The 14887-nt window shown below is 42.2% G+C and overlaps 1 protein-coding gene across 2 annotated transcripts in view; it reads right to left on the reverse strand.

Annotated features, from left to right (window-relative positions):
• Window positions 1–1290: 1290 nt before the first annotated feature.
• LOC139226452 (syntaxin-1A-like) overlaps window positions 1291–14887 on the reverse strand; it is a 227531-nt gene continuing 213934 nt past the window's right edge. The window contains exons 9-10 of one of the 2 annotated variants that reach the window (XM_070857231.1): window positions 13790–13900; window positions 1291–7477 (exon numbers count right to left, since the gene is read on the reverse strand). In XM_070857231.1, the coding sequence (XP_070713332.1) occupies window positions 7400–7477; window positions 13790–13900 (189 nt within the window). In that variant the 3' untranslated portion in view covers window positions 1291–7399. Of the gene's footprint in view, window positions 7478–13614; window positions 13901–14887 lie in introns of those variants that run through there. The other variant, XM_070857230.1, reaches the window with a different exon arrangement.

The raw sequence follows: 14887 nt of genomic DNA on the forward strand, positions 1-14887 counted from the left end.
TGTAGACAAGGTACAAAATCTCCCAACGCAAGCCCTTTCTAGATGTTAAATTGAGCGCTTCATTTGTTTCGGACATATATTAAATAGGAGAAGGAAGCTGCTCCTCACTGAGGGTACCTTTCATTACATTAGAGATGGATGTGAAGCACACACTTTCTAAGGGTTTCTTTCTGCTTCCACTTGGAGTAAGGCTGGAAGAATTTATTTTTGACTGGTAGAACTGTTGATGGTTCACCTGCCTGGTTCCTGATTTTTTTTTGTCAAACCAAAATATATTAAAACAATTGATGATAACTTATTTGAATTGTTCCAACATCATTTCACTTTTTTTTCCAAAAATAAAGAGCTGAATCCTTTAAAGATACTCTTCAGATCTTGCCAGCCTTTTCTCTAACATCACAGGGAGCGATAGCACCACTTGAGAGAATATTCATCAGCGATTCTTCTTCACATGAAGAAATGACAGCGAATGAAAAATACTGTAATTAGCAAAGGAGTAAGGCTGAGATCAGAAGAGAGGCTTCAAAGACAGTCTGGTGGTCCTCACCGAGCCATACACTTAGAGCAGAACTTTCTCAGACCAGATCACTCCTCCATCTATGGAAGTGCTATTATGAAGATAAGAATTTCCACAGAACGCATGCTGTTGGGATAATGGCCTTCAGCCTAGTCCAGTGGGTACCATTGTGCTGATGATATGTCGGATCACTGCATTCTTCCAACCTTGACAAGATTTGAAAGCTTGTGCACACTAATTGAGTTTCTAAAAAAGATATTGCCTTTTTGTGATCAGTATCTTATAAAATGTCGACTCCAGCCGCTGCGTCTGTTGGTGTTAACTGGGCTTTCTTTGGCTTTGGCAATCAATGGGTTAAGAGCAATCCCTTTAAATGTGAAGAGTTTTTTTTTTCCAGGGCCAAATTTTCATGTGTTTATGGCAAACAGCGCATCATTGAAAAAAAATTAAAGAGAAAAGAAATGTTACCATACCTTAACAGCCAGAAACAGCAGGACCAGTAAAGGAAGTAATGCTAGATAGTCATGCAGAGAAACCTTCCTCAGTGTTACCGAGTGAAAGTCACTTCATCTCACAAAGTGGCTGAACTGCCCACATCACATTGGTAGATTCTCTCCTATTTTGTGTTTTTCAAAATCCAAATACTCCCCCAACTGTGGAGGCGATGACGACCCCCAGCACCACACAGCATATAATGATCATAATCTTCTTCTGCATTCCCAAAATCCAAGCAGCATGACAGGAAGAAGAGGAGAAAGGGTTAGTTCTGGGGCTTTTATTCTACATTTAATTAATTCAGGATCTTTACAGAATGGAAGATGAACAATTTCAACATAGATTAAAATCTTCCCTTTACATTAACAAATTGCCTTAATGATACTACCCCCTCACTTTAATAAACCCTTCACATTACAATCCCACTGTACAACACAAACCCCCTCATATTACAAGCCTCCCACACTACACACATCCTCTCAATAGAAGCACCCTATTATCAACACACCTCAAATTCCAACCGTCACACTCCAAATCCCCCACACAGTAACGCCCCTCTCACAATAACCAACTGTTCACATTAGAAACTGACTCACATTAATCACTCTCCTCCCCCCTCCGATATTATAACATGTCTCACATTAACAAACACCTGACATTACAATCCCACTCATTACAAACTCTTCACATTAGCATTAACCTGAAGCAGCGGGGAAGGCAGGAAGTTTGTCGCTTTATTATCTTTTGACTTTTATCCTCAATGTATGATGTTTTGTAAACCTCTGACTTTAGTTAACTGGCTGGTGACTGATATGCTGGCTAACTGGTTACCCATCGACCCAACTGCTTGGTGCTGTCCAGTTACATGATGATGTGCAGATTTGGAAAAGGGAGCTGATTTAGGAATATGGAGACTGGCATTTACATGCTAGTTGAGCTCAATTTTGAGTTGCTGATTCCAGATCATGATAATACTCACGAGGTTACTGCTGTGTGTGGTACTCACCTTCAGCCTGATCCCCTTCATCAGGCACAGTAGCGTGACAAATAATAGACTCACTGTTAAGGCTGCCTACTCTTTCTGTGAAGGTCTAGCCCACATTTCAAACCCGAGTTCCCTTCATCCCATGATTCCGATGGAATGATCAGCTTCTCAAACTCTTGCCGGTCTGTCAGAAATGTTCAACTGCCTCCCACAGAGTGAGTCACCATCCATCTCCCGCACATCTCATAAATGAGTTGCATGATTTTAGAAAAACATTTTCTAAATATTACATTTATAAAGCAATAACACAGCAGCCATAAAATATACAATCATGCAAAACAGTGAGCCAGTTCTTCATAAATGGAGAAAGCGAGAGCTGCAATGTGGATGCAAGAAGAACAGAATAACATATAGGAAGAGATGAGTCACCTGCAGAATGACCACAATATCCGCATGTACTGAGCAGTGCTGTAATTTTACAGCCACACGATACACTGTGTCCAGTGACATATCCGTTAATAGTGACAGAGGCAGGAAAGAGGATTTACACCGTAACAGGGTCCCTTGCTCCCACAGTTATAATACATTTTAGCTTCTTTCTTGGACAAATAGTATTGCTTTTATTACTAAAGTGAGCTCAGTAAAGTGAGTGCAGTACTGTTTTAGCAGTCTTGCTTTTGCTGTTATTTCATGGCTTTTGTCACTGCTGACAATGTTCTCTGAGACCAGTGAAACATTGTATTTATTAAAATTCTTTGTACCTTTTTTATTCCCTTTTTAATGTAATGCTATACAATATATCCATACTGACAAACTTTGACCAACGATGATCTCTCCCTTAGTATGATGCAAAACGAGCAGACATGATGGAATTACAAGTCTTACCACACTACGGCTATATATTGTGGATGTAAAATCAACTCTCAGTTTCTCTGATGATGCAGTAAATAAATGCACTACCCTGTGTCGTGGCGAGCCACACAGGCCATCATAGCCATAGCGGGACAACACAATTGGCCTCAGGTCCCGAGATCAGGAGGGGAGAAAAATCAGCCACTCCTGATCACTACCTGGTGACTCCTGCTAGAAAGTCCTTACGAGTACTTACCCAGGACAGAATCTCAGATGGTGGTGATGCCCCCCCTTCTCCCCCAGACTGAACACTATCTAGGCTGACACAAACAGAATAACTATTCAGACAGGATATTGGAGGTTAGCTGCTGCCAATGGAACTATACCCTAGCATATCTGGGGAAGGGGGAATTGGTGAAAAATACTGTATCTCCTCGGCTTCAGTATGATTAAGGCCAGGAATTTCCTCGGAACTACTCCCATTCCACCACTAACTTTGGCGGTTGGCTATAGGGGCATTATATCAAAATTCGCAAACACAAAATAGGGAGTGTGAAGAAGACTTGAGGAGGACCTAAACAGGCTATCAGATTGGGCAGATAGATATCAGATGAAATTTCATGTGGAGAAATGTCAAGTGATTCATTTTTGGATAAAGAATAGAGGACATTCAAATGGAGCAGAGGGACTTAGGGATTCAGATACACATTTGTCTGGGTCTTGTGTGAGGACAATTGGGTGCCAGATGCCTGGTACTCCCACCTTCATTGACTGCCAGAGCTCTACAGATTGTTCTTCCACATGGTTGCTGTGTGGAGGTTTGTGTGCCACCATGGTGCTGGAGGGAAATGACGATGCACCGTCTTGCAGCTAGCAGTGGCAGTGCACTAGCTTGCATATCGCATAGGGGATTCACTCCCTGGTGAGTAGCTCTTAAAGCACAGACTCAGATCTGGAGGGACTGTGACTGGAAACACCATCAAGACCGTGGCACACATGTCCTTAAACCGTTGCATGATACATCAATGGAAATAAATTTTTAAAAATGGGGAAGATGAACTCTTGTTCAGCAGTTTACTGGTGTAAATGGTGCAGAAGAGAGTTCAATTAAATTTACCAGTAGAATTTTGAAGAACTCATCGTGAGAATATGTTGTCAAGCTGACTTCCAAACTTTTCATATTATCAGTTCCTAAACTAAAAAACCCAATATTTAAGGCTTTGATTTTTCCTGAGATTATTACAATGTAGTACAGTAGAATTTATTTTAAAAAGTATATACCTCCTATAATGTTTGACTGATCAGGGGGGAGATTTGATGCAGCTCATTGGCAGCAGTTTTCACTCAAATAACATAGTCTGAGCTCTCCATAGTTAAGTTATCCCAGCAGCTGTTTACTCTATGGGTTCTAACGCACCGCCGTTTTCTCCCGCCTCTCCGCATGGTCAACAGCTGCATGCACGGGTGTGCTTTGGAGAGGGCGGTGAGAGCAGCAGCTCCAAATTGGATGAGCGTGTGCCAATTCAGCTCATTTAATGCTAATTAAAATATTTGGTGCAAGTGCAGGCAACAGCAGTGTTGCTGACCTACCGAAAATGGCAACCGCCGTAGAAACAGGCGAAAGTGAAGTGGCCGCCATTTTTTTCACCAAAATGTGCCTTAATGGCCAGTGCTGACACCTCCAATTTCCAGTTTTGGGTGCCTCAACTTTTAGGAAGGATTTTAAGTCCATAGATAGGGTGCAAAAGAGGTTCATAGAACATAAGGAACAGGAGTAGGCCTTTTGGGTCTTCGAGCCTGCTTCGCCATTCAATAAGATCGTGGCTGATCTTCCACCTCCACTCCACCTTCCTGCACTATCCCCATATCACTTGATTCCATTAGTATCCAAAAATCTATCGATCTCTCTCTTGAATATACTCAACAGCTCTCTGGGGTAGAGAATTCCAAAGATTCACAACCCTTTGAGTGAAGAAATTTCTCTTCATCTCAGTCCTAAATGGCTGACCACTTATTCTGAGACTGTGACCCCCTAGTTCTAGATTCCCCAGCCAAGGGAAATATCCTCCCTACCCTGTCAATCCCCTTAGGAATGTTATATGTTTCAATCGTCAAAACTCTAGAGAATATAGTTCCATTCTACTCAATCTCTCCACTTAGGACAATCCCCTCATCCCAGGAATCAGTGTAGGAAACTTACTTTATTCCTTAGGTAAGGATTCCAAAATGGTACACAGTACTCCAAGATGTGGTATCACCAAGGCCCTATATAACTGCATGAAACCTCTCTACTCCTATACTCCAATCACTTTGTAATAAAGACTAACATATCATTTGCTTTCCTAATTGCTTGCTGTACCTGATGTTAACTTTCTGTGATTTGAGTACAAGGACACCCAGGTCCCTCTGAATACAAACATTTCCCAGTCTCTCACCGTTTAAAAAATATTCTGCTTTTCTATTTCTCCTACCAAAGTGGATAACTTCACACTTCTCCACATATATTCCACCTGCCATGTTCTTGCCCAATCACTTAACCTGTCTATATCACTTTGCAGCCTCTCTGAATCCTCCACACAGCTTACTTTCCCATCTAACTTTGTATCATCAGAAAACTGGGATACATCACACTCGGTTCCCTCATCTAAGTCATTGATATAAATTGTAAATAGCTGAGGCCCAAGCACCCATCCTTGTGGTACCCCACTAATTACAGCCTGCCAACGCAAACATTACCCGTTTATTACTACTCTCTGCTTTCTGTCCATTAACCAATCCTCAATCCATGCTAATATATTACCCTAATCCCATGAGCTCTAATTTTGTGTAATAATCTCTTGTGTGGCACCTTATCGAATGCTTTTTGAAAATCCAACTTCACTACATCCATTGGTTCCCCCTTATCTACCCTGCTAGTTACAACCTCAAAAAACTCTTAACAGACTTGTCAACCATGATTTCCCTTTCATAAATCTGTGTTGACTCAGCCCAAGCATATTATGATTTTCTAAATGCCCTCTTATCACGTCCCTAATAATAGATTCTAGCATTTTACCTACTATTGATCTCAGGCTAACAGGCCTATAGTTCCCTGTTTTCTCTCTCCCTCCTTTCTTGAATAGCAGGGTTATGTGTGGAAGCATGTCATCCTCGACTCCGAGGGACTGCCTATGATTACAATATGTTTGCTACTTTCCAATCCACAGGGACCATTCTAGAATCTAGGCAATTCTGGAAGATCAAAACCAATGCATCTGCTATCTCTGTAGCCACCTCTTTTAAAACCCTAGGATGTAGGCTATCAGGTCCAGGGGATTTGTCGACTGTTAGTCTTATTATTTTCCCCAGTACTATTTCTTTACTAATACAAATTTATTTAAGTTCCTCATTCTCGCTAGACCATTGGTTCTCCATTATTCACAGTATGTTATATGTCTTCTATCGTGAAGACAGATAAAACATATTCATTTAATGTCTCTGCCCTTTCCTCATTCCTCATTATAATTTCTCCTGCCTCTGCCTCTAAGGGACCCACATTTACTTTCGCTAATCTCTTCCTTTTTACATACCTTTAGAAACTTTTATAAGGATCTTTGTGCAGGTATGTGTCTATCTATGTGGAGCTGTACGTATAGGTCTGTTTGTAGTGGATCTGTGCGTGAATGTGTGATATATCTGTAGGTATTTGCTATGGAAGATGTTTAACAACAATATCTTTGGCAGAGGGGGAAACATTCTGTTTATGTCCATGTGAGATACTTCGCTAGCAATCTCAGTATGGCGTTTGCTAGAGGACAGAGGTCAAGCCATTTCTAGTAAAACCTGCCCTTGGCAGTTCAAACACCCTCAGAGGATTTTTCTGACAGGAAGGGAGCGAGAGCGAGAAAAGGGGAGCGAGAAAAGGGGGAGCGAGAAAAGGGGGAGCGAGAAAGGGGGAGCGAGAAAGGGGGAGCGAGAAAGGGGGAGCGAGAGAGAGAATGGGAAGAGGGAGAGAGAGAGAGAGAGAGAGAAAAGGGGGGTGAAAAGGGGGAGAACGAAAAGGGGGAGAGCAAAAAGGGGGAGAGAGAATCATGAGAGGAGAGGGAGAAGGGTGGAAGGAGAGAGAAGGGGAGTGACTTATTTATAAATTATTATAAAAACCTTATTACAGTAGAATTTCAGCTGGATTCAGAGTTACCCAGTAAGTTGGTGGTCTGTTAGGGTGAGGTTCATTCTGATAATGTTTCTTAAATGAGCTTATGGCATTGAAGGTAAACCAATAAACAATACAGAAGAGACTAGCTTGAATCTTGATGTTCTTCAGCTTACAGCGATGCCAAAACAAGCAAGGTCCACACAGGATAGAACTAAAACCTGAGTGACGATCTTGCTGGCCAGGAACAACATCTCCTGGAAAATGATAGGCGTGTGTCAAAATGAAACGGAAATGCCCAGTAATGATGGGTTGATGTCTCTCCTTTCCACATGAGTGCTGTGTGGTGATGATGGAACAAAAGTCCAGCTTTAGACTCAATCAGGATGATTCTGCGGGATCATGGTGCTTTGGAGCATTAACTGAGAGACACAGCCAGAGCAATGATGATAACCAATAGTACTATTGCAATGCAAATTCCTATAAAGATCATTTTCTGTGGGAAGGAAGAAAACAAGCAGATGAAGCTCAGCATGCAAAAAATACAACACAAGCAAACTGCAGCAGCAAACAAAACATTCAGGTTGTGGTGCAGAGTCCCAGCTGAACACCGGGTGGTGTCTCTCTCACGCTGTGGAATAATACATCCCGAAAGCATGACATGGCCCTATACGTCTTTTTCTCCTACTCGGTGTCTCTATGGCATATATCTCTATGGGTTAGAGGCTGCTCAATGGATAACTTGGTATGCACTACTACAGACAGGTTCAGCGGCTGTAGCACATTTATTGGAGACCCTTTGGCCAGGACCATATCCAACATTGAAGCACTGTAGCCCGCCATGGAGCACATAGCAGCTTCAGGGACATTACCCAGTAGAGATTACCCTTTGCCCCCTCCATGGAAACTCAGACTGCTACTACAGAGATCCGAATGCCAGGTTGGAGAAAGCTGTCTCTTTCTCTTTGGATGGTCTTGGTGACCAGTTGCATCACACAGGACGTCACTGCTGTCCTTACAACCATTGGGTCTGCTTTCCCATAGATCAATGCCCAGTGCCAGTGGCTTGGCCAGATGACACAAAGATGATGGTGCTGCCAGGATAGCACCAAATGCATTCCCTCCCCCCCCAGCGCTCTCCATGGCATAGAGGAGGTAGGGTCAGGTTGTCCATGCAGCACAAAAAATGCAGCCTACATGAGGTCCATCTCAGGACTTAGCTGTTGTCAGACGAGAGCAACCTCGAACCAAAGGGACTCATCCTGACGCACAGCAGCCTAACATTCTGACAGCATTTAGAAGCATCGTTTAGCTTTGAGTTCAAGCATCAAACACTGGGCCTTGGAAAATCTGCTCCTCAATAAAAGTACCGCACCCAATCATGTTGGCAAAATGACAAAATGACTAGTGCTAGAGGACAATGCATCTGTGACTTGCTTCATGCATTTGTGCACAACTGTTTGGCTGTTACAGGTGTGCACAGTGGAAGGTTGAAATGATACCAGGATAGATGTCAAGGGTGGTGGTGATCATAACAGTCACTGACAGAGTGGTGGATTTGGTGGAAAGAGACTGGAGAACTGCTTACACCGTGACATCACTCTGACAGCTTCCTTTAAAAACTGAAGCTTCCTCATGCATTGCTCCTTGGTGCAAAGCAGACAGGACTGCCTCTGCCTGGGTACCCACTGTGTGGGTATCGGCAACTGATGCCATGTGACCACTGAGCTGGACTCATCAGCCTGGCTACACCTTGTTCACTGTCTTAAAGAAAAAGTGTGGGCAGGGCGGGTAGGGAGGGAAATGTCAACTAACCATCAACTGGCAAAATAGGCAGCAACAGCAAATACAGTGCAATAATAAGGATTTAACAACAATAACCAGACACATTTGCCCATGAACCTAATTCTCCTTTAGGCTAGTATCCAGCATCCCAGGACATCAGTTTTTACATGCTGTAATTAAGATTCCGTGTTAGGTGAGCGGATAATGAAGAGAAATAGGATGCCACCATATAATTACCGACTTGCTTACATACACTTGGCAGAAATAAAGTGGATGGGAATTGGCATTATCGATCCTTACCCTGACACCCTACAGGTACTTGAAAATCAGGGGGGAATGCAATGAGAAATCGAGGCTATTAGAGAATTTGTGTGCTGGTATTCCATGGCCTAATTTGAATGACCACAGGGCACAATGGCTTCTGTACTGTTACTAAATATTCTGGAGTTGGTTTTCAGCCTTTAAGGAACTGATCAAATGCCTACATCTGTACCCAGGACTCCAGATGAAATCTGATCAAATCCATACCCAAGTACAGATTGATTTGTAGTCGCTATTTAATTGGAGAATCCAGGTTTCCACCATCATTTTAGGTGGACCAATACCCTAGCACCCATTGTTTAATGAGTACATATTTGTAAAACCTTTTATTGTTACTTCTGATGTTCTCAGCATACATTGTGTTCCTCTTCATTTCTCCAATTAATTTTTATCTGCTTTTGCTTGCAATGATATTTTACTGCAACCTCTTATCTACTAGATTCTTCATGTTTTAAAATCTTTATTCTTATTTTTACTACTTTTCTTACATGCCTACAGAATATCGGGTTATACTAGAATAAATTTTAATTTAAGCTTCACAAACACTTCCTTAAATACTTTTCCATTGTTAATCTCCCATTTATGATGGTTCAAATAAACACAAGTCATTTGAAACTGTGCTATCTGATATTTGTACCGTGAACACATCGCTTTGAAAATCCGCCGTATGCTATTTTAACAAACATTTTAGCCAGTTAGCGTTAACATCGTCATTAAAGCTTGTGTAAAGGAATTTCATAAAACATGTTATTCCATGACACTAGTTCAGCCCAAGAGCTTCCAGTTTTAAAATCTAATATTTGGTGTCACATCTTCCCGAGAAAGGCTGTGATGGTAACTGTGAACACTGGGTCCTAACCATGGTCTCATGTGCCAATTCTGGGTCATTAGCAAGGATTAGAGGGTAGAGTTTCCAGTCGTTTATGCCAGTAATATCAGCACAATCTGGTTGGAATCGAGCAAACCAACACAAAAGGACTTTAAACGTAAGGGAGTTATGCCCAAAGCCATTTCCATTCGTGTTTTCCGTGATCTTTTACACTGGTTCAAGATTCGATTCGTCCGAATCAGTCTCTACCCACAAAACTGACGATGTCTCCAGGCCAAAATTGCAAGATAATGCTGATTGCGCTGGTTAAGGAAGGCTCTTCAAATTGCGTTTGTTTTCTTAAGTGCACAAGCAAATGTTTAAAAGGTTTTTCATATTAAAAAATATATAATTTGCTAAAAAACCTGATTAGTGTACACCCATGAACCTATTAAATGGTTCAATATAATCTATTAACATCATTTTCAGTGATTTTAAAATCAGGTTATTCACAGGTGGTGGACTGGACACTTATTAAAATTGCTTATTTTTTAGTTTATCCATTTTCAGCTGTATTATTAAAACTGCACCAGGTTACCATATGATTCTATTGCACTGCCCGATTGCACTGGTTCATTGATGATTTTACGTTTATGATCATGCAAATTAATTTTAGCAGAAACTTGAACTGTAACCCAACGAGCGCAATTTCAAGCACATTTTGGGTACAATTTCTCAATTGCACCCAAAGTGGAAACTCAACCCCATGATCCACAATTTATGTTCTAACATTTGGAGAGTAGAACAGAATCTGGCTTCAAATCTAGTACAGGTCAGGGCATATGAATTGTATTTGAATATTATAAATTCTCAAATAACAACTTTGGGTTCCTGCCACATCTCCCAGCTGACAAGTCTGGCACAGTGGTGTATGTACAGGCTACAAGGCCTGTGCTGAAAAATTATCTCACAGGGACAATAGGTCTGTTACCCATCATTGTCATTGGAGTTTATTTTGATTTAAAAAGTACATGTATCCTGGGATACTTTGCATTGGAGTAAATTAACTGCAATAAATTGTATTGGAATAGATGAAACTATGATATGTATATTGGGATAGATTGTATTGGAATGGATTAAACTATGATATGTATATTGGGATAGATTGTATTGGAATAGATGAAACTATGATATGTGCATTGAGAGAGATTGTATTGCAATAGATGAAACGGTGATAATTAGCTGGCATGGTGCACTCTACAAAGATCTATCATGTCAGGACAGTCCTGAAGTAGACTTTGTCAATTGTAATCTTTGGCTTAATGGCATGTAGATAGGTTAGCTTGGAATTGATAGCATCACAGCTGAATGCATGGGTATCGATTGATTTGAGATAGATTGGAATAGGCAGATTTTATTAGAAAAGATTCAACTGTATTAAATGCTTCAGCTGAAACTGGCAGAATGAAAGGTTCCTCTATCTGCTGGCTGTAAAATCTTACAAAACCTGAAGTCAGCCTTGGACCAGGCCTAGTATACATCAATCCATGCCATTAAACTACACATAATCTGGCACAACTGACACTAATCTGGCAATCTCTCTCAGGATGGCTTAGAAGTAGAGAAAGTCACACTAGTGCAAAAGGGACGCTCATTCACTGAAGGGAAGGCAAGTGGTTAGAGTAGAGCACAGACCTTGCTTTGTCACGTGATAGCTGCTCAGAGTGCTTGATGCTTACACTGGGCAAGAAAGTAGAGGAAAAAACGAGAATGTACTGTTGCATCTGTGTTGTGTTGGGACACACTATATCCAGTTAGATCAATTAGACAGATTGCACTGGAGAGATGTTATTAGGAATGATTGTAATGGGATATATTATAACAGGGTGAATGATATCAGGCTAGGTTTATTTATAAGACACTACTGGTATTGATTTGACAAGGACCTATTGCGTTCTGCTACATCATATTGTGAATGGATTAGATTATGTTGGGAGAGAGCAAAGTCTTTGGAATACATTACAATAGGATACATAACAATGGGACACACTGTACTGCCATAGATCAGGTCAGGTACAGTGATCAAAATCGGAGATAGACTTCATTGGGCAGCACAGATTATATTTGAATAATAAATACGTTAGACCAGGATAGATTGCATTAAGGAAGCACGTTCAGAAGATAGATTGTATTGAGTTAGATACTGGGATGGACGTTGGGGTGAACATTCGCAGTCTCAGGATACACAGTAAGGGGAATGTAAAGCTGGATTTTTATCAGCTCCCCATTATTTCACTGAATGGTCAACAAGTCACCACATGCAGAAACCCAACCCCTAATATTCCAGCAACCGTCACTGCTAATAGAGCTGGTACTTTCTGCCACGACATCACCTTACAATTGGCCGTGCTCACCGAGTGATGGAAGCTGTGTTGGAGTGCAAATTACTGGCTAGAATGGTGTGGTTAAAAAGTGCAAATGAAAGGACCAGCAATCTAAAAGCTGATGGGAAATGGTCTTCACAGAGGATCCAAGGGCAGGAAAAAGGAATGGAAGAACCACAGAATGCAATAAGTGTCAAATCAGACCAGCAAAATGCATGTTTCTCTGCCAGGGTTCCATGTAGGTTTTGTCTTCCCTCTTGTCATGTCTGTAAGCTTGTAATGTTTGTAGCTCCACACCGATGTGGACATATTGTGTACTGCAACTGCAGAATTAATATTAAACAGAACCAGGCAGATTCTAGAGGCTTCCGAGAGAGCTGCCTGCCATGTAGGAAGCTGTGTTTTGCAACATATCCAACCTCCACAGGTGTGTTCGGGACTCCAGATCATGTTCCTCACTGAGTTTTTATTTCCAGTAAAGAGCCACATTATTTTTCTGTGTTACTAGATTGTGTGACATAAAAACATTGCTTCATATGGAATCACCCTGGGCCAGCAGTACTAGTGAGGCGAAGAGACTGATAGATAATAAAGGCTTGTTCCGAAGTAATAGAGAGGTACAGTGCTCCTATGTATATTTTATAATATACCGTGTGTCACTGGGCCTAACACTCCCAGGTGTGTACTATTTAACGCACAGTAGGTTGTACTGGGTCAAATACTCCCGGGTGTATACTATATAACAGCACACCACGTGCCACTGGGTCTAACACTCGATGTATACTATATAACACCACACGGTGTGGCACTGGGTCGAATGCTCCTGTATATATTACAATTTTGTTTTGCTTGTTCATCTATAATTACCTTGCTTCTGATTTGTTAAGTGTCTGTTATGTGTCTATAAGTGTGTAAAGCTGTGTCTGTATTTGTAAATTGCAGGAATTTCATCAAGATGTAGGTACCAGGTGAAATTCTGAGAGAGACTCACTGGTGAGATTGTATGCAGAATATATTCCTTAGTTGAGGGTTGGACAGGGTTTCACTAGTGACTAATACAGTCCGCATGATGACTAGCAACTAATACAGTGACTAGTGATGAATAGAGTCCGCAGGATGACTAGCAACTAATACAGTGACTAGTGACTAATAAGGGTCTGCAGGGTGACTAGCGACTAATACAATCCGCAGGACAATCATGCGAACACAAGGCTCAAGAAATTTTTTTTTCCATGGTCTCTTGTGATGGGATTGGCGAAGCACAATTCACAAATGCGGTCACCCACGCCACATGCTGGGGTGGGGACACTCGCACTACTCACCCGTCGCGCTTTACTCTGGTACTTAACAGCCTTTTTCGTGTCGGACACTGCCCTCTCTACGTAGTCAACTGAGTGCTCAACGTTGTATTCGATCCTGTCTATCATCTCTCCCTGGGCATTGAGGAAAAGAGCAGAGACACATGAAAATAACAGATCTGCTGAGGGTGCCGTTCTCTCCGGCCACTCACCCGTCTGTTGGTACCCTGAAAATGAACTGCTTTTTTGGTGTTGTCCTTCGCTTGCCCGACATAATCCGCTGCGTCGATGACATTCCGCTCGATGCTGTTGACCGCATCACCCTGAAACAGAAGGAAAAGGGTTCACATTGACGAAGAGCCCCAGACACTCCGAGCACGCACAACGTCAGCATCAACCGCTTCAACCTACACATCCTCCCACACCTTACTGCACTCCCTGGCTGGGGGCCCAGCTGAAGCTTCTAGGGGGCTCCACAATCCAGCCCCGCAGTAACTCCTGCCTGGTTGTACAGAGCCCATCCTGCAGCCACATGTACCCCACCAATGGCTGAGCTCAATGAACGAGAACTCAATGTGGGGCAAAACACAGTGCAAAAGCCGTGTCCCGCCATGGCACAGAGAGTCAATCACTCTCTCCATAACTCACTCATCGGATCACTCAATTGGTCCTACATGGAGAGTTGCTGGAATCACTAACGGTATGGATTTAGTTTTGAATCTCAACAGATAAATGATTTTATTTATTTAACAGAAGGTTTCCAGATTCTAACACTGCTGTTCAAAACCTTTAAACTGGGATGGGAACTCCTCAGGATACCAAATGTATCTGTAGATTTCCCAAAGGAAAGCCCATTTCCCCAGGTTCAAAGTTCAGGGAAAAGCAGCAAGGGCCTGTTTTGCTGGATCTCCAGTAGGTGCCGGCCTGATTATCCCATGAGGTTGGAGCGAGCGTTCCTGGTATTGCCCTTTTTATTTTTCTCCCAGCTGTCCCAAAACCTCACTGACTGAAGGACCAAAGATGGGAGGTAACAGATTTGAACCCAGGATCTGTAGGTCTAACTGGGACCTTCTGGTTTCTGGTCTCTGTCTGCAGCCAGAAGGTCCCAACATGCAGCTACAGGCCTGCATGATCTGCTCCTTCCATCAGCACTAGGCATTGCCAAGAGTTAGGAGATCCCAGCATTTTGCATGTGCAGTTCCTGTCCAGTGCAGAGCGGGGGAGGGGCAAGGTGGGTGAAAACAGGAAAATCTGCCCTTTCTTGTGTTGGTTATTTCTTATTCATGCAGCAACCAGAGGGATCCTTACCA

Source organism: Pristiophorus japonicus, chromosome 16 (genome assembly GCF_044704955.1).
Source record: "Pristiophorus japonicus isolate sPriJap1 chromosome 16, sPriJap1.hap1, whole genome shotgun sequence".
Classification (NCBI taxonomy): domain Eukaryota; kingdom Metazoa; phylum Chordata; class Chondrichthyes; family Pristiophoridae; genus Pristiophorus; species Pristiophorus japonicus.